Source organism: Muntiacus reevesi, chromosome 15 (genome assembly GCF_963930625.1).
Source record: "Muntiacus reevesi chromosome 15, mMunRee1.1, whole genome shotgun sequence".
Lineage (NCBI taxonomy): Eukaryota > Metazoa > Chordata > Mammalia > Artiodactyla > Cervidae > Muntiacus > Muntiacus reevesi.
In genome coordinates, this window is record NC_089263.1 from 5,266,375 (window position 1) to 5,285,493 (window position 19,119).

Consider the following 19,119-nt stretch of genomic DNA (forward strand, 5'->3'; position numbering starts at 1 on the left):
TGGCATCGAACATTATTTATTTATAGTCCCAAATCTCTTTAGTTTTTCTGTAAAAGGAAATCAGTGTTTAGTAGTAAATGTTTCAAAATCTTATTTCATTTGGAAATGACCTAATTATTTAATAGACTTCTAATACTTAGTTTAGCACAATCCTTAGAAATTCAAGTTACGCCAATCTGGGGAGACCATTGTAGACAGATATTCTTAAAGAATAATTATTCTTAACAGAGTTTATATACAAACTCATACCTCATTTACATTTTCTAGAAGTTTTTTCACTCGAGGTAATTTCCTTGTTGACAAACTTGTAATAGGTATAATATTTAACTTATATTAAACCTAGGTATAATGAAAATATTTCACTTGATGTTAATTACTCTAAGACATGTCTATATTAGATAGGTCAACAAACAAACATTAATATCAGGTATTTAATACTGAATATTTCCCAGTTCACCTAAACCTGGAATTTATTGTTTAATTTAGAATTATTTGATTTGTAAGCGCTTACCCCTTTTTTAAGTCAGTTAAATAGAGCTCATTTACAAATTAACCTAAAAATTATTTTCCAGAGACAAAGACATACCAAAACATATTTAGACAGACACAGTGCAAGATCTAGCTTCATTTTCTAAGTTTGGTCATGAATTATATATTACAATATAAAATTTACTAGTTTATAAAAAAAGTTGAAATAAATAACATTTTTAAAGGCTTTTTTCCTTTTTTTTCTCTCAGTCTCAGGAGTTAGAAATGGTCTAGATAAGTGTTCCTGAGAGCCGTGGTCTCACGGCACAGGAAAAGAAAATCAAGTTCTAACAAAATGGCGGCAGGTCTAAATGGTGGTCAGACAAAGCAAAATGGCTGTCACAAATCACAACACAGGACAGAGTTAAAACACACACATATAAACCTGGCAGTCCTCATCAGACACTCCCTTAAATACAAGAATACAGTCTCTCAGAAAACCTTCTATAGAGACACAAAACTTCAGATGTCTTCAAAGATTTCAAAAGGAGGAAAGGAAGCCAGGTTGAAAGAAGGAGGAGGAGGAGGCGGGAAAGGGGGGCAAAAGGGGTGGACTTACAGTCGTCTCCTGCCACCTACAGACACCCAGGCGTTACAGGACTTTTCCCTGGGCTTCCAGAAAAGGGAGACCAGAGACAATGCCGACACACACACAAACACGGAGAGCCGAAGACAAACACACGGACAGACAAATGTCGGCCGACGACACAGCGCTGGGTTTTCAGGCCCCTGAATTCTCTTGCCTCCCAGTAGCAGATTCACCTTACCGAATGGCATCCGCTATTCACCAGACTCGGGATCAGGAGAGGAACTCCCCTTCCCGCAGAGCCAGCAGCCTTCCAGCACGCTCGCTGGCCTCGGTCTTGCGCTGGCTGGAACGTTCAATCCGTTCCCCCTTTATAGAAAGCTTTCTCCTGCGCCAGATACCTTCCTGCTTCTCAGCAGGGCCCCAGATTTACACTGGACTTTCCTGAACTGCCTGAGCACCAGTGCTATTATTTATCCTTCCCCTCTGTCCTGAAAGTGTTCTCTTTTCCCGGTCAAGGGATCCCAGACGAGCCCCCAAAATGTTATGCCCGATGTCCGAATCCCTGAGCGGGAAGAGAGAAGGCTTCCAAGACAATGCAACTCGCAAAAAAAGGGAAGTTTATTGCTGACTCGAGTCAGGGCTTACTGCCGCAACCAACGCAGTGGTGCAGGGTCAGAAAAGCGCTGAGCCCGAGCTGTTACCCAATTTATAAGGTGTGCATAAGCAGTTGGTAGCTGGCTTAAGCAGATTGGTTACATGTTTGCAAAGTAATCTTATTGGCTTAAACCTTCGCGGGCTTTTTTTCAAACTTGGGCGTTCGCGGGCTTTTCAGCTTTCCCCTGATAGGTTCCCTTTTTCTTACTGGGCGCATATTGATTGGCTGGCTCCAGGTGGCCTGATAATCATGTTACCCTGGAAAACCAGGTCTACTCCTAATCTAGGCTGCCTGTCATGGCGCAACCTCACACTAGGTATAAGAAAATGCAAGGATTGGGATTCATAAAATTTTTTCCTGAAAATATCTATCTGAAGGACTGTTCTTCCAGTTTTTCACAGAGCACAGAGTGCCTCATTTTTTTATCTCCACCCTGAACTCCTTTTAGGGGTGTTAAACGTCAGCAGCTGCAGTGGCTATGATTTGATCTTCACAGAGGTAGATGACACGTGCCAGTTGATAGGGCCCCTTCATGGTCATAAGCTTGACTATGATTTTGGGGGCACATCTCATGACCATTTTGTCCCATGGTACTGAGAATGCTGACAATTCCCAGGTCTGGCAGAGATTTCTCTGACAGGCCTTTCAATGTGCTATTACTGGACTAGGCCATAAAGCAGTATCCAAAATTCTCTGGACCACCTGTCTTACTAGCCTCTTGGTCCAGGAAAACATTCCCTCTTGTTGCTTCTTCCCATATCTAGAGTTACATTGTTATCATCATCAATCTCATATGAAACTATATATTATTTTATCAGAGGCTCAGTCACACACTTGGTAATGTAAGAAACATCAATTTTGTAAAAAAGGCGAAATACAAATAACATAGACAGCACTGTTAGTAAAGTCATAAGTAAGAATTAAGCTAGAGCTTCCATTAGATGTAGCCCAGTATATCCCAGGTCATCTGACTTAGTCTGTTCCATACAAATCCTTGTCTTCCACGGAAATTATATATTGGCACTGTCTATAAGGTACATAACCCAGTTTCCTAGTGTTACTAGATTGATTATCCTTAGTATGACTTATTTGTTCCCAGCATAGAGGAGACTTTAAACCTAAATTATCATAGCCTGGTGTTATCTATATAAATCCATCCTGTAATTGTGGGAGATTTTTTTCCTTTGCTGAAACTTTGCTTATTGCTCTGATTGAGCTTGAGTAATAGAAGAAAACTCAAATTTATGGCCAGGGTCAAAGCAGGCATTATTAGTTGGCCAGGTGAGGAGATCCCATCCAGTAGTATCAGTAGTGACCTGAACATGATTATAATTTTCCTTTTAAAGTAAATTTCCTCAGGGCCAACCAATTTGAGCCTTGGCTTGAAGAAATTCACCAAGGTAACCCAGAACTGGACACAGGTAATTGGCCACAATCCCAACAATTGGACTGATTTCTAAAAGTAGCATAGGATCAGGCCTAGGATAGAAAAGCTTTTGATTTATATGCAAAGGTCCAAGAAGTTGAGAAAACATTATAAATGGTCATATGAATCAGGTGCAACATCCTGGGCAAACTGTCTCTCTCTGATGTTGTCTTCTTCTCATCCTGGTGTAGTGCAGTTTCTCCTCTGGGTGTCATTTTATGGTGAGATCAGGTCAGCTGTCCTCTCTATAGACTAGCCCAGTGTAAGGGCCTTTGGAAGTGGGAATTAATCTAAGAGTCAGTTTCCCGTCAATCTCACTGTGAAGGAGCCAGTGAGAGCACCTGACAGAAAGGCCCTCCCATCCAGGCTGGAGACAGTCCCTTAAATCATGTCCTTTTCCAGTCCTGGCTGCAGGTCAGAAGGCATCTGTTCTTCGTCCAAAGATAGATTACTAAGATAAGCTTCAGAAACAAACTTAGGGTGTCTCTTAATAATTCAAGTAAATTTTGCATTAATATACCCTAACAGCAAAAAACTATCCAGGAAATGGATCTTAGTAGATACAGACCTTCATTAACAAACTGAGATTTAACATTTATTGAAACATATTTTTCTCCCTAAAATCACCCTCATTTTTACCAGATATAACCAAATTAAGACTAGTTTGTTTGTGAAATAGTTCTGGTCTCAATAAACCTGACCTGATGATTTATATAACCATAATTGATCATAGACTTTTTGCTTTGCTGAAAATTTTATAGAGTCTCAGACCGAACTTTTAAAATAAAATCTTTCAGGGCTAGGAAAGTCATGCCAAAGGCTTATCACAGATTTTGCCTAACAAATCTGGGTGAAGTCTTCACTTTTCAAGTTATCAAAAATTCCTTGAGATTTCTGTACTTGCTAGTGACATAACCTTCCTAATTTATCTGGTAAAGTTATTGGAAACCTAAGAGTTTCCATCTCTGGAGAGGTCAGATAGAAAAGATAATAATTTCCATTTGTTTATAATTTTACCAAATTAATGTCATAATTAGCTTGAGGTGAATATTTCCCCTACTCCTGGAAAACACTGATTCAAACCTGTAAATTTTTTCAGATAGAAACCATAAAAGTTATAAGCATATTCACCAGTTCAGTCCTTTTGTTAACCTTTGTAAAGTCATCAGGTTTCCCATTAGAATACCAGAACATGACAGAATTTTAGGAACTCCATATAAGTTCTGCTGCTGCTGCTGCTAAGTCACTTCAGTCATGTCCTACTCTGTGCGACCCTATAGATAGCAGCCCACCAGGCTCCCCCGCCCCCGGGATTCTCCAGGCAAGAATACTGGAGTGGGTCGCCATTTCCTTATCCAATGCATGAAAGTGAAAAGTGAAAGTGGAGTTGCTCAGTCATGTCTGACTCCCAGCGACCCCATGGACTGCAACCTATCAGATTCCTCCATCCATGGGATTTTCCAGGCAGGAGTACTGGAGTGGGGTGCCATTGCCTTCTCCGCACATAAGTTCTAGGATATCTACATTAGTAACATTTATCATACAATACAACCTGAGAGGATTTATTATGCATTTGATAATAATTCCTTTGTAATTTAACCAACCAAATAAACACAACTAGTTTAATATATCTCTCTTTGGGATGTTTCAGGGCCCTTCTGAAGCATCCCAAAGTTAACTCGAGGTCAAAAGAACTTCAATAGAATTTGATTTAGGAAATTTTGTCCCCCCAAAATCAAAAGGGTTTAGAACAGTCAGTCAGATTTAGCCAATGCTGGTGGGTGTGTCACTTAGCTTGCATGTGTCACAATGGGTGTAAATACCAAGGCTCAAAGTCTAGTGAAAGTGGATTCTGCCATCTTGGACTTCGTTGGTTCTAACCAGTTTTCCTGTGGCTAAGTCATTCCTAACAAAATCTACTTACCCAACTAATTGTAATCCAATCTTAGAAAATCCTTATCATGCATAACTCACTCATTTCACTACTTTTTCATTTCTCACAACTTTTCTTACTAAAAACACTTCTCTGAAAGTTTTTTTTTTTCCACATTGTGTTTGTTCCTTTTCTTGTTAACAAGTTTGTTTAACAGATAGAATATAGTCTTATTTGACCTCTAGTAAATCTAGGTACAACAGAAATGTTATACTTATTGATGGTTCTAAAGACATATCTATATAACCACTATTAATTTAATATTGAATATTTCCTAGTTCACATGAACCTGAAATTCATTTAGCTTAATTTGAAATTGTTTGCTTTGTCAGCACTTACATTTGTTTAAGCCATTTAAATAGAGCTCATTTACAAATTAATCTCAACAATATTATCCAGAGACAAAGACACATACTGAGACACACACATATCCAGACAACCACAACACAAGATTTGGCTTCATTTTCTAAACTTAGTAATGAATCAGATATTACAATATAAAATTCACTAGTTTATAAATAACAGTTGGGATAAATAACATATTTAAAAGCTTCTTCCCATTTGCCCTTCGGTCTTAAGAATTAGAGATGGTCTAGATTAGTGTCCCTGAGAGCCTGATCTGAAGGCAAGGAAGAGAAAATCAAGCTCTAACAAAACAGTATCAAGTCTAAACAAAATGGCAGCCACACAAAGCAAAATGATCATCATAAATCACAACACAGAACACATACACATACCCAACCATCCCAATCAGACACTCCCTTAAAGGCAAGATTATATTCTCTCAGAAAACCTCCTATGGAGACAGAACTTCAGATCCAAGTTCTAACAGAGTGAATGAAAGTGATCTCAAGTCTTCAAAGATTTCAAAGGGAGGAAAGGAAGCCAGGCTGAAGGAAGAGGGGGTAGGAGGCAGGATGGGGGAGCAAAAGGGGTGACCTTATAGATGTCTCTTGCCACCTGCAGATACTCAGGTGTTATGGGACTTCTGGACCTCCAGAGAAGGGAGGACTAGAAATCGGCCCTACCAGAAACCAGGCCAGACCAGGACAGAACCAGAATTCTAGTTCTCTCCCAAGCAGAGGTCATTGGCCTCTGATCCTCAGCTCAGTCTGAGGCCCTTCGAGCAGACTCCTGTGTCTAAGACTGGGGGACTAGAAAAAATGGTAGGATAGGAAGGGTTAAGGAGAGGGAAGGTAGGAGAGGTCAATAAAGTCTCTTGTTCCTTATCTGGTCTGGGCACCCTGGCCAGTTGTCTGTGTCAGGAGGAGACCAAGGACAAAAGGGTCCTGGTTGGAGCTGCTGGGTCTGGTCCATCGGCAGGCAAGCTGGTCCCCAAGCACCCTGAGTGGTCAGTATGTCAGTCATGGTGAAGAAGAGTCCCCAGCACAGTCACCATTTGTTGCAGGAAGGGGGACCCCTTCCAGGGCCCAGAAGCAGGCTCTTGTTTAACAGTCAGAAATGAATTGTCTGAGGACACACATGTGCTGACAGAGCAAGAGGTTCTGTTGGGGAAAGGGCCCCCGGGCGGAGAGCAGTTGGCTGAGGGAACCCGGGGGGGGCTCCTCTGCCCCATGGCTCGCAGTCTCAGGTTTTATGGTGATGGGATTAGTTTCTGGGTGGTCTCTGACCAATCATCCTGACTCAGAGTCCTTCCTGGTGGTGTGCACATCGCTCCGCCAGGATGGATGCCAGTGACGAGGATTCTGGGATGTGGTCAGGCACATGATGTCTCCTTTTCACCTTTCCCAAACTCTTGCGGTTGGTGGTGGCTTATTAGTTCCATGTTCCTTACCAGGACCTCCTGACATAAAACATCTCATGCGAATGGTGACTATGGTGCCTGGCCAGGGTAGGCAGATTCAGTCAGTGTGCTTCCCCTAACACGCCAAATTGTTCAAACAGTATAAACTTTTAAAAAAAAAAACATAAAGTGGGGGTTTATTTAAGTAAGGATATGCTCTCAGGGAGAGTGAGCAGGCAGGTGAGGAGCTGCCACACTGGATTTCTTTGGTAAACTGGTTATGATGGGCATAGTAATGAAGGGGCAGGATATTCACTAAGGAGGAATTTGGGGGGGCATCTTCCCCAATTTTCATGCCCGCTCTATTTTCCTGAGAGGAGGAGGAATTTTTGTCCTTATTTAGCTTAGATCAGAAGTGTCAGTGCATGATGGGTACTTCTTATCTATAAGGCTAATTTTATTTGTAATAAGATCATAATGAGCAAAAGGTTACATTTGGACACAGGAGATTCCCACCTTTTCCCACCTTTCTTTGTCTTCTGTTCAGACCCTTATCACCCAATTTCGTATCAGTATGAAGATTTCTGCTTTGCTTTGTCTGCCTATGGATCCCTGCTGTTTACAAGCTGTGTGATTTCCTGCCACCTGGTCCCTGTCCCCATTTCTCTGCTCATATCTAGCTACCTGCATGCTATAAGATTTCCCCCTCAAGGAGTCTGGATTCTTAAAACCTTATAAGTAGCAGAGGGACTGATGGTCCATCTTCTGTAACTGCTTCAAGCTGACCATGGGCTTTGTCCCTACCTGTGGGTCCAGATCTCCTTGCTGTTTGTCAGAGAGATGGTTCCAGGGATTGTGTGTAAACTGCTTTTGATTTAAAACTAAATGAAACTGAACTTAAGATCCCACAAGTGATACTTTTACTACAGTGGCAAAGTCTCTACAGAACAATAATAAGTGCTGCTGAAGATGAGCAGCAACTGGCATTCTCATTCTTTGCTGACTGGGATGCAAAATAGCCATTTTGGAAAACAAGTTTTCAGTTTCTTGGAAAGTTAAGCATATGCTTGGCAGCGTGATACCCAATAATCCCACCTGTATGTGTTTACCCTTGAAAAATGAAAACTCACGTGCACACAAAAACGTATATATTACATAAATATTTATAGCAGTTCTGTCCACAATTGTCAAAAACTGGAAAAAATGCAAATGGTGACTAATGGGTATACCCACACAATGGAATACCACTCACTAGTTTAAAAAAATAGTGCTATTGATACCCACAACAACTTACATGACTCTCAGAGGCTCTGTGCTGAATGAAAGAAGGCAATCTCAAAAGCTGACACACTGCATGATTCCATGTATATGGCCTTCTTGACTAGACGAAATTAAAGGGGTGGGGAATAGATAAGTGGTTGCCAAGTGCTAGGCCTGGGGGTATGACTATAAAGGTTTGGGGGTTGATGGAACCACTCTGTCTCTGTACTGTGGTGGTGGTTACACAAATCTATGCTGTTATTGTAATTTGTAGAACTGCACACCCCCAAATTGTCAATTTTACTATATGTTAATTTAAAAATAAAATTTAAATATATTTAAGAAAAATTAGAAGATAATACACAAAATTGCAGTATTATTTTTTAAAATTGTAATTCTATTGGCAACTTTCTTATTTTTCCAATTTTCTATGAACAAACTATTTTTATAATTCAAGTAATATACTTACAAACATGTCTAAACAGCAGTGTTTGCAGTTTGGGAAGACAACAGATAGCCTTCATACTGCAATTGTTTCTGAAGGCACTGTGCATCCTGGTCATTGAGGGCAGTTCATATTGTGTCCAGGAGTCTGTTTATGAAATTAATAAAGTATTCAATTCACTTTAGCAAGTGGAAGTAAAAGTAATAATAGAATTTTTGCTTCTTTAAAAGTCTGTTTTATCCAGAAAATTTACTCACGTAGAATTTCCCATTCACTTTTGATGCCTAATAAATGAGACTGTGTCCAAAAGGCAATAATAACCCATGCACACATGCATTATCTCATATTCTCCAATCCCAGGAAGGTGAGTGGAGTTAGTATATACAGTTCTCTCTGCAGAGAGGAAACTGAGGTAGAGGAACATTTGTGACTTTCCAAAAATGATATAAAAGGTGATATTACCATATTGTTTTTTTTGAGTCTTTCCTGGACATTATTAGAAATAAAATAAATGAATTCTTTTTAATGGCTGAGTAATATTCCATGGTGTATATGTACCACAGCTTCCTTATCCATTCCTCTGCTGATGGGCATCTAGGTTGCTTCCATGTCCTGGCTATTATAAACAGTGCTGCGATGAACATTGGGGTGCACGTGTCTCTTTCAGATCTGGATTCCTCAGTGTGTATGCCCAGAAGTGGTATTGCTGGGTCATATGGCAGTTCTATTTCCAGTTTTTTAAGAAATCTCCACACTGTTTTCCATAGTGGCTGTACTAGTTTGCATTTCCACCAACAATATAAGAGGGTTCCCTTTTCTCCACACCCTCTCCAGCATTTATTGCTTGTAGACTTTTGGATAGCAGCCATCCTGACTGGCGTGTAATGGTACCTCATTATGGTTTTGATTTGCATTTCTCTGATAATGAGTGCCGTTAAAAAGAATTCATTTGAATCAGTTCTAATGAGATGGATGAAACTGGAGCCCATTATACAGAGTGAAGTAAGACAGACAGATAAAGAACATTACAGTATACTAACACATATATATGGAATTTAGAAAGATGGTAACGATAACCCTATATGCAAAATAGAAAAAGAGACACAGAAGTATAGAACAGACTTTTGAACTCTGTGGGAGAAGGTGAGGGTGGGATGTTTCAAAAGAACAGCATGTATATTATCTATGGTGAAACAGATCACCAGCCCAGGTGGGATGCATGAGTCAAGTACTCGGGCCTGGTGGGCTGGGAAGACCCAGAGGAATCAGGTGGAGAGGGAGGTGGGAGGGGGGATCGGGATGGGGAATACGTGTAACTCTATGGCTGATTCATATCAATGTATGACAAAACCCACTGAAAAAAAAAAAAAGAAATAAAATAAATGTTGTATGCCTTGGGAGAAAAAATACTTGTTTCCTCACTGAAAATCCAGAAGTGCTTTGACTGTAATGAAACATTCTCATTTGTTTGGTTTTTCAGGATTTTATATTGCACGCTGATTCTGCCTCTGCACTACCTTCAACCTTTCTTTTCATACATCTTCCTCAACCTACAGCTCATGGTCCTGCAGGTTCTTAATCTTTATTGGAGTTACTTCATCCTGAAGATGCTCAAAAGAAGTATATTCACGAAGGTAAGGGCCGTTCAGGTTTTATTGCTCTTAGGAAGTAGATTTCATTGCCGGAACAAAGGTGAGGCCCAGATGATGAAACATTCTACTTAATTTATACTTAACCAGAATTTTTTCTTGATTTGATCGTCTTGATGAGAATTTCTCCGAAATATTTTTAAAAATATTATAACAGAGATTGAGAATTTGTCTTTTCAAGTTCTTTATGTGTGACAGGCCCCTAATAAGTAATTTTGAACATACAGATGAATAAACAATTTTGGGAAAGAAGGCATAGCATTTTGGATGGCCAGTTACAAAATAATTTATAAATCTGTTTATGGTCATTAAGTAGATTTCCAAGGTGTTCTTAAGAAATTGCTTTTATTAGAGGACAAGGATTTTCTGGAAAATTTTTATTCAAGAATTGATTGCTGCTTCTTGAAGAAAGTCCTAACAAGTCTAAATTTGCTCCATTTTGGGGCAGGCTCAATTATGGTGAGAGTTCAGTGCTATTTCAGATCCTTAGTTCACCTTGGCTGATCGTCCAATTTGTGCATAATGCTCTGCCCCTGAACTTTCTTCTCTCTGAAATTTTGTCCATCGTTTGCTGATACTCTTTTTCTGAAACTATTTTCTTCCCTAAGAAATGAATAATACATTTTAGACAATGGAAGGGAATTTTTTTGTTTGTTTGATTTAGAATTCTAGTTTTTAATTTCAGAACAGGGGAGGAGATGGCTTAAAGAAATGAATAAGAAACAAATCGTTGCTTTTGGGGAAACACCCAGAATCTAGTTGGGGAATATTCATCTACTAGCAACTATATTTGTTATATAGAATGTCCTGTGCTGAAGAGAGGTCCCAGAAACTTGCTGTGAAAAACAAAAGAGAAATTGACTCAAGGTGACCAGGGAAAGTTTGGTATAGATGGAATTTGACTGGAATTTTTAAGGCAAGTTAAAGAAAAAATCAAGTCATAACTCCTTCCTTGCCTGGAAGTCATACATATGAGGGAATTTTAATTAAAAATCTTTCAAGGTGAAAGTTACAGCTGGCCCACTTTTGGGTGTTACCTAATCCCTGTATAACATAGCATTGTATCATGATCAGAATGAGTGACATATGTAACAGATGTGCTTATAGTTTATCTGATAAGCTCATTTTTAAAATGAAATCTCTGGTTAATTTATTTTCCTACTTTAGCATTTATGTCTCAAATATCATTAAAAAGTTGACAAGTAAAGGTCAGGTTGCCATAAATGACCTCTAGGTCTTCTAAATCTAGACAAAGGTATTGGAAATTAGGCTTCATCTGGATTAATCCCAAATCAAATTTTGAATTTTTTTAAACTAAATTGATGATTTGAACTTGTTTTCCTGAGAAAAGATTCTTTTCTTTAGCTGAAATGGCTTAGAAAATAAACCTCATTGAATGATTCTAGTTTATTAATGTTCTCAATAGTTTTTCTGTGATCTCTGCAAAAATTACTTCATCTCTAAGTGTCAGGTACAGTTGAAGTAACTGAATTTGAGCAGTTAAGACAATCTGCCTATCCAGGGGTTGGAAGGAAGGCAGGTCACTAAACTGAGCCTGCCCTGCCTTCGGGTCCAGCCTTCCTAGAGCTCCTGTCCCAGTCAGAAGCGGTTCCCTTTTTAACTGGTCATTGATGTTGTTCAGTCCCTAAGTCATGTCAGACTCTTTGCAACACTATGGACTGTAGCCCGCCAGACTTCTCTGTCCATGGGATTCTCCAGGCAAGAATACTGGAGTGGGTTGCCATTCCCATCTCTTGGGGATCTTCCTGACCCAGTGATCAAACCCACATCTCCTGGTGAGTGACAATAATTACAGGCTTGGAAGGGATCCCGGCAGAACAAAACTTGGAAACTAGAAAATACTCTTGTTTGGTTTCATCATGATTTTCATATTTCTGATCTCTAATGGGTAATACCAAGCCTGATTAAAATCCCTGTGGGTTGGGGAGCTGTGGACAGGAATTCCTGATTTCTCATGCAGTACTTTGGAAAAGCTGTTTCCAATTGCAGTTTGACAGCAGCAGTGGAGGCCCCCGCGGCCCTAATCCTTGCAGCCCTTATGACTTCAGCTGGCTTGCATGTGCACTCTGTTTTCCACAGCAGTGGCAAATCTGGCTGTGAAATCAGCTTCTTCCTCCAAAGCCATAAAGCCGCCTTTTAAAGAATGCTGTTTGAAAGCGTAGTTGCATTGCAAAGGGTAGGAAAGAGATAGAGGCAGGAGCTGAAATTTTTAGAGGACAGCTAACGAGTCAGTTTTCAATTCTGTTTAGTAAATAGTTAGCATTTAACACATAACACAATTGTTACTAAGGTGATTAATTCTTGATATTTATAAAATGGAATTGCAGAGGTTTGTAGGCCTCCAAAATACTTTTTAAAATCTTATAACAGACATTGAGAATTTGTCTTTTCAAGTTCTTTATGTCTGACAGGCCCCTAATAAGTAATTTTGAACATATAGATGAATAAACAATTTTGGAAAAGAAGCCACAGTATTTTGGATGGCAAGTTACAAAATAATTTATGAATCTGTTTATGGTCTCTATGAATTTGCATGGTAGACTGAAAAGATTAAAGTGATTTTTCTTTTAAAAAAATAGTGATTTTTTTAAGAATAGGAAAAACTTATTTTCCCTAAGCAATAGGATTGCTGCATGCTTATGATGAATTTGCTACTTTAGAATAACAGTATTGTTGTAATTTCAGGAAACTAACATATAAACACGATGGTTAGCAGGCAGCTTGCTGTTAAGAATAAGAATTGGCGTTGAAACTTAACTGGTTCCTATAAAATGGAGAATTTTGTGATGAACTACCAGCCCACAAATCACATCGGGAAGTATGATGGGCTGACATATTCAGCTTACTCTCTTTGCAAACATGAGAAGTGCTTTCAGAGGAAATTAGAAGAAGCATAGCATGCTTTTGTTTGATATTACTTAGAACTTGATCATTCTTAAGTTTTTGTTTTCTTTCTTCTAAATATCATACCGGGTGCTGGCCAACTCAAGCATGTTTCTGTGACATCTTAGACTGGTACATCGCCAGAACATGGAGGTGGGACTGTAGCCTGCAGCTGTTACAGCCAGGCTGGAGAAGCCAGTGCCTTGGCAACTGGCCCTAGCCATCTGCTCTTGACAAGCAGTGTCTCTTAAGTTCACAGAATGACACTTCAACACATGCAGAACTATTTTAGTTAGGGAAAGGAACACTCTAATAAGGGAAACTGAGGAAACTGAGGCTCAACCAAATTCACACAGTAATTGAATGGTAAGGTCAAGACTAGAAGACCCTGAATCTTTTAACTTATAATTGTTGTTGTTGTTTAGTTGCGACTCTTTGCAACCCCATGGACTGCAGCATTCCAGGCTTCCCTATCCTTCACCATCTTCCGGAGCTTACTCTGATTCATGTCTGTTTGGTTGATGGTGCCATCCAACCATCTCATCCTGTCGTCCCCTTCTCCTCCTGCCTTCAGTCTTTCCCAGCATCAGGGTCTTTTCCAGTGAGTAAGCTCTTCGCATCAGGTAACCAAAGTGCTGGAGTTTCAGCTTCAGCATCAGTCCTTCCAATGAATATTCAGGACTGATTTCCTTTAGGATTGACTGGTTGGATCTCCTTGCAGTCCAAGGGACTCTCAAGAGTCTTCTCCAACACCACAGTTCAAAAGCATCAATTCTTTGGCGCTCAGCTTTCTTTATGGTCCAACTTTCACATCAATTCATGACCACGTAACTTCATACTTTTGACTATATGGACTTTTGTTGGCAAAGTGACGTCTCTGTTTTTTAATATGCTGTTGGTCATAGCTTTTCTTCCAAGGAACAAGTGTCTTTTAATTTCATGGCTGCAGTCACCATCTGCACTGATTTTGAAGCCCAAGAAAATAAAGTCTGTCACTGTTTGCATTTTTTTCCCCATCTATTTGGCATGAAGTGATGGGACTAGATGCCATGATCTTTTTGAATGTTGAAATATTTTTAAATTTTTTGTTTATTTTTTATTGAAGGATAATTGCTTTACAGAATTTTGTTGCTTTCTGTCAGACATCAGTATGAACCAGCCATAGGTATATATATATATATGTCCCCTCCCTCTTGAACCTCTGGAGCAGGACCAGATTAGAGTCTGAGCTGCCTCCACAGCAGGTCCACAGACCAGTGTAGTGTTGGAGGGCATATAAGGGAGGCGAGGTGAACTGTGACTCCAAGTGAGGGAAAGGACACTGACAGCAGAGACACAGAAAAAATGTATTATTTTCATATTTTGAATGTTGAGTTTTAAGCCAGCTTTTTCACACTTCTTTCACCTTCATTAAGAGGCTGTTTAGTTCCTCTTCACTTTCTACCAAAAGGGTGGTGTCATCTGCATATCTGAGGTTATTGATATTTCTCCCAGCAGTCTTGATTCCAGCTTGTGCTTCATCTAGCTTGGCATTTCGCGTGATGTATGCTGTGTATAAGTTAAATAAGCAAGGTGACAATATACAGCCTTGACGTACTCCTTTCCCAATTTTGAACCAGTCCATTCTTTCATGTCCAGTTCTAACTCTTGCTTCTTGACCTGCATACAGGTTTCTCAGGAGGCAGGTTGAGTGGTCTGGTATTCCCATCTTTTTAAGAATTTTCCAGTTTGTTATGATTCACACAGTCAAAGGCTTTAGCATAGTAGATGAAGCAGATGTTTTTCTGGAATTTCCTTACTTTTTCTATGATCCAAAGGATGTTGGCAATTTGATATCTGGTTCCTCTGCCTTTTCTAAACTCAACTTTTACATCTGGGATTTCACAGTTCATGTACTGTTGAAGCCTAGCTTGAAAAATTTTTGAGCATTACCTTGCTAGCATGTGAAATGAGCACAATTGCAGTAGTTTGAACATTCTTTGGCATTTCCCTTATTTGGATTGGAATGAAAACTGATCTTTTCCAGTCCTGTGGCCACTGCTAAGTTTTCCAAATTTGCTGAAATATTGAGTGCATCATTTTCGCAGCCTCATCTTTTAGGATTTTCTTTTTTTTTTTTTTTTTATCTTTTAGGATTTGAAATAGCTGAGCTGGAATTCCACCACTTCTACTAGCTCTATTGGTAGTGGTGCTGCCTAAGGCCCACTTGACTTCACATTCGAGGATGTCTGGCTCTAGATGAATGACCACACCATCATGGTTATCCAGGTCATTAAGACTTGCTACCTGGGAAGTCCTATAATACTTAACCTTTCCTAATTTTTCAGGGAAGAAGATTAATAACAAGAAAATTAATTTAAAACAGTTGAATAGAGTAAAAAATAGTACAGAAACAAACTGAATAATCAAAATAGTAGATTAAAACATAGGTCGTTCAATTTGTTTTTGAACTTTTTAAAAGCATAAAACAGTTTTGTCGTTATTTTTTGAATGATTTTTAATCTTTACTTTTTACCTCCTAGTAAAGAAAGCATTTAGAGTAATAGCTAAGACTAATGGCTCTATGCAGATTTGTATCTTGAACATTTTTATTTCTCTTCATTGCCTCAGTTTCTTTACCTGTAAAATGAGGCTGATAATATTAGTGCCTGCCTTGTAGAAGAAAGCCCTTAGAAGAATATCTGGCACCCAGGGCCCACATGATAAGTGTTAGCTGCCATCATCATTGTCACTGTTATGAGGCAGCACTGTCCCTTGTGCTGAATCCCAGAGACCCTGTGAGTTTCAAGTGACCTGGCAGTTTACTTGCAGTCAAGCTCTCCCTTCCATTTGCTTAGATAAAGCTACAGCTGATGTCAGAGGTCAGAGTCTTTGACTTTCTGCCAGTGGCTCCAGTGACAGTTTCCTAAGCTGTCTTCTGCCAGTTGACTTTCACAACTCACATTCTAGATAGTACTTTTGGACACATTCACTCAGATAATCAGCATTTTAGGGAAGAAACACAAAATCTGTAACTTCAAAGAAGACTTCAGTTCTCTTTTCTTAGTCGGCGATAGTGGATGTAAAAGCAGCTGCACAAGACATGATAAAACTATCACAAAGACTGACCACTGAGGTAGAGTGTTATAAAAATGCTATCGGTTTATATTTCCATATGTCTGGGTATTATGTAGACTAATTTGTTTAACAATCTATTCAAGGAGCAACAGTGCAATCTATAAAATTTGATAATGAAAATAATTTTTCAAAGTTACTGGACTCAAAGAATTTCAAACTTAAATGTTCTTCTATACTTGATGTTCAGTCCAGCCACAAATAGAGAATCACATAGGATTTCGGAGCTGGAAGAGACTACTAAGTATCTGCCAGGGCACCAGGATCCCCTCAGGGTGCTGCTGCTGCCACCCCCTGACGTCCATGTGGATGGTTGTCTCTGTTGTCTGGAGGAGGGGAGAGCTGAGTGAGGAACGCATGCAGCTCACCCAGGGCCACACAGGACTGGGGGTTCTTGAGGTTAATGCTGTTCTCTGCCTCCCCAGGAACAGTGTACATCTGTGTGTGTGTGTTTAGTGTGGTTTTGGTCACTTCCCACAAGCTTCATGATCTTGTCATTGACTTTGCTTGGTTACCTTGGCAAATAATTGGTTAATTCCAACTCTTCATAGAGGCTGCTCTTCAGAAAATCTCACTGAGGGCAAATTCCCATTGGGAGATTTTCTGACTTAAATCAATCATAAATCTCTTTTACACCTGAGTGTAGAGTTGTTTAAAGAAGTCAAAGATAATAAAAGAGAAGACATATCTTGAGTGAAGACCAGGCCCACGAGTAGACTGGCCTCTTCTAAGCCGCATGCCCCCAACGGAACCCCTGCTGCTTGCCCTCTACTGAGAGGCCTCCACAATAGGCCCACATGTACAGCCAGGGCCCCGAGGTGGTTGCTTGGGAGAAGCCCCAACCTCACATTCACAGTGGAGGTGGAAGTGGCACAGAACTGGAAGGAGAGGATCACCTGCCCAAAGGGGAATTGGAAGCGTGGAGGGAGGAAGAGACTTGCTAAGGCCATGCAAATCCAGACTGGAACCTCCAGCATCCTTCTCAAGGAACACCTCTTTTTCACGCTAGGATAGCATTATGCAGGCATTTTCTTACACTGGCACGGATCAATATGTTTTCTCAAGCTATTTGGCAATTCTTCCACTGGTTTTTTTCTAAACTGTTACTTATTTCTGTCAAAACAGTCACTGGGAGGCACACACCAAGATGCCCACACCCAGTCACTGTGAGGCAGCCCCTCTTCCTGTGGCTGAGGACAGCAGTGTATCTTTTCAGCTCTTAATTCCAAGCACACTGACCTCTGAGGGAAAAAGATTATATTAGAATTTTTAAATAAGGAAAAATGAGATTTTATTTCCGTTTTCTTCAATCTACCCTCTGTTCTTTTGGAATCAGACATGGAAAGTGGCTGGGTATTGGTAGCTGAGTGGGGCTTGTTCCCTCTAGGAGATTTCAGCTGCTGAGTGTCTCTTTAAAAATGACAAACCTCCCTTTCCTGCAGTTGCCCATGAACTATGTAATTATATGGTGCTTTTCCATACTTACTTTATCAGGTATTGACTCCCTATGCATGTACTCTTAAGTTTCTTGTCTTATCTGTTTTCTAACAATGGTTATCAATATGCTGTTCTTGGAGGTACTGGACTACACAGGTTGTTTGATGGACAAGCGGTTAACTGAAGCTGTTGTGGAAGGAAGGCTCCAGTTCGGGTGAGAGCTGTCCCATGAAGTATTTTTGAGGACAGCAATGGCTACTTAAATCCTGCCTTTATTTCCTCTGTCCCAAATGTTGACATGATGCTCCCCTCATAGTGTATTGCTGAAGTTGAATAGGAAGGGGGGCTATGGAGGAAGACCCAAGTGAAAATAGATAAAAGAAACTCCAACATCTCTTGTACTCATGTTTTTAAAAAATAATTTCACAAAATGGAATGGGTTTTTATATACTCCTAAAAAGAATAAACATTCTTCATTTTATTATTAGAGAAACAGATACATAAGTACATGCACATAAACACACATACATACACAAGTATTTTATATGGAGCTTGAGTTTCGGTTTCTGTATCAGCCTACACAAGGGGACAAGCACAATTCATGGCTTTTAATAAATCTACACATTCACACCAGAATGTGAAAGTTTTATTAATGGGCTCTTGGGCCAGAGAGATTGGTAAGAGCACATGGGGGGAAGAGTGTGCCTGGCCGATCCTGTCCCTGTTATTCTCCCACAGTTTTCTGTGGTCGTTACCCCTCCGTGCTCTTACTGCATAAGACTCAGGAGAGGGCTTTACGTAACACAAAAGGAACCTTATTCCTTAAAATTCATTTTGCTTGTAGATGTTGATAAAACTAGTTCATTTTTAAAGCATTTTCATTTTGATTTATCATGTGGGTTTTAGCGCTTGAATGATTTATGATGCAGATGGCTTTATCTGAGTTCTGTTTAGGGAATAGGAAGCATGCCATCTGTGGAACTCTGACTTTCATTGGAGCTATTTGCTATTTTCTGCAATTAGTGTCTCCTTGCCACACGTGTCAGGCTCAGGAAATCTTAAAAGCAAGCAGCACCGGGTACATGCTCCCTTCCTATGGCTCTGAAGTGTATCTTGCAGGCCTGCCCTGAGTCTTATCATCTCCTCAACATTGCTCTGAGCAGCTCAGGCCTGTAGGTGTGCATCTGTAATATTTTTAGTGTGAACCCGGAAACCATGGTCAGGTCTTCTAAGGGAATGGGATTGGCTGTTCTTCCTTGTTGGCTGGGTTGGGCCCTTCAATTCGATCACTGGAGCACTATGTTGAGGCCTGGCCACAATGAGGTTGCAAGCTAAGGTGAGTACTGGTCCTACTCAGTATCTTCACTAGGTGGCTACTTACATCATGATTTGATAGAAGCCAATCAACCTTTCTGTACCCCCAACAATCAATTTATCTACTACTTTGGGTGCAAGATGATATGAAGAGTGTGGAGAAAGTCCAGTCCCTGGGAGG

The 19,119-nt window shown here is 40.0% G+C and overlaps 1 protein-coding gene across 1 annotated transcript in view; it reads left to right on the forward strand.

Moving 5' to 3' along the window:
- Positions 1 to 19,119, forward strand: part of CERS3 (ceramide synthase 3) — a 138,467-nt gene that overhangs the window by 68,090 nt on the left and 51,258 nt on the right. Inside the window, exon 9 of the mRNA XM_065906885.1 lies at positions 10,001 to 10,154. Coding sequence (XP_065762957.1) covers positions 10,001 to 10,154 — 154 coding nt within the window. The remainder of the gene's footprint in view (positions 1 to 10,000; positions 10,155 to 19,119) is intronic.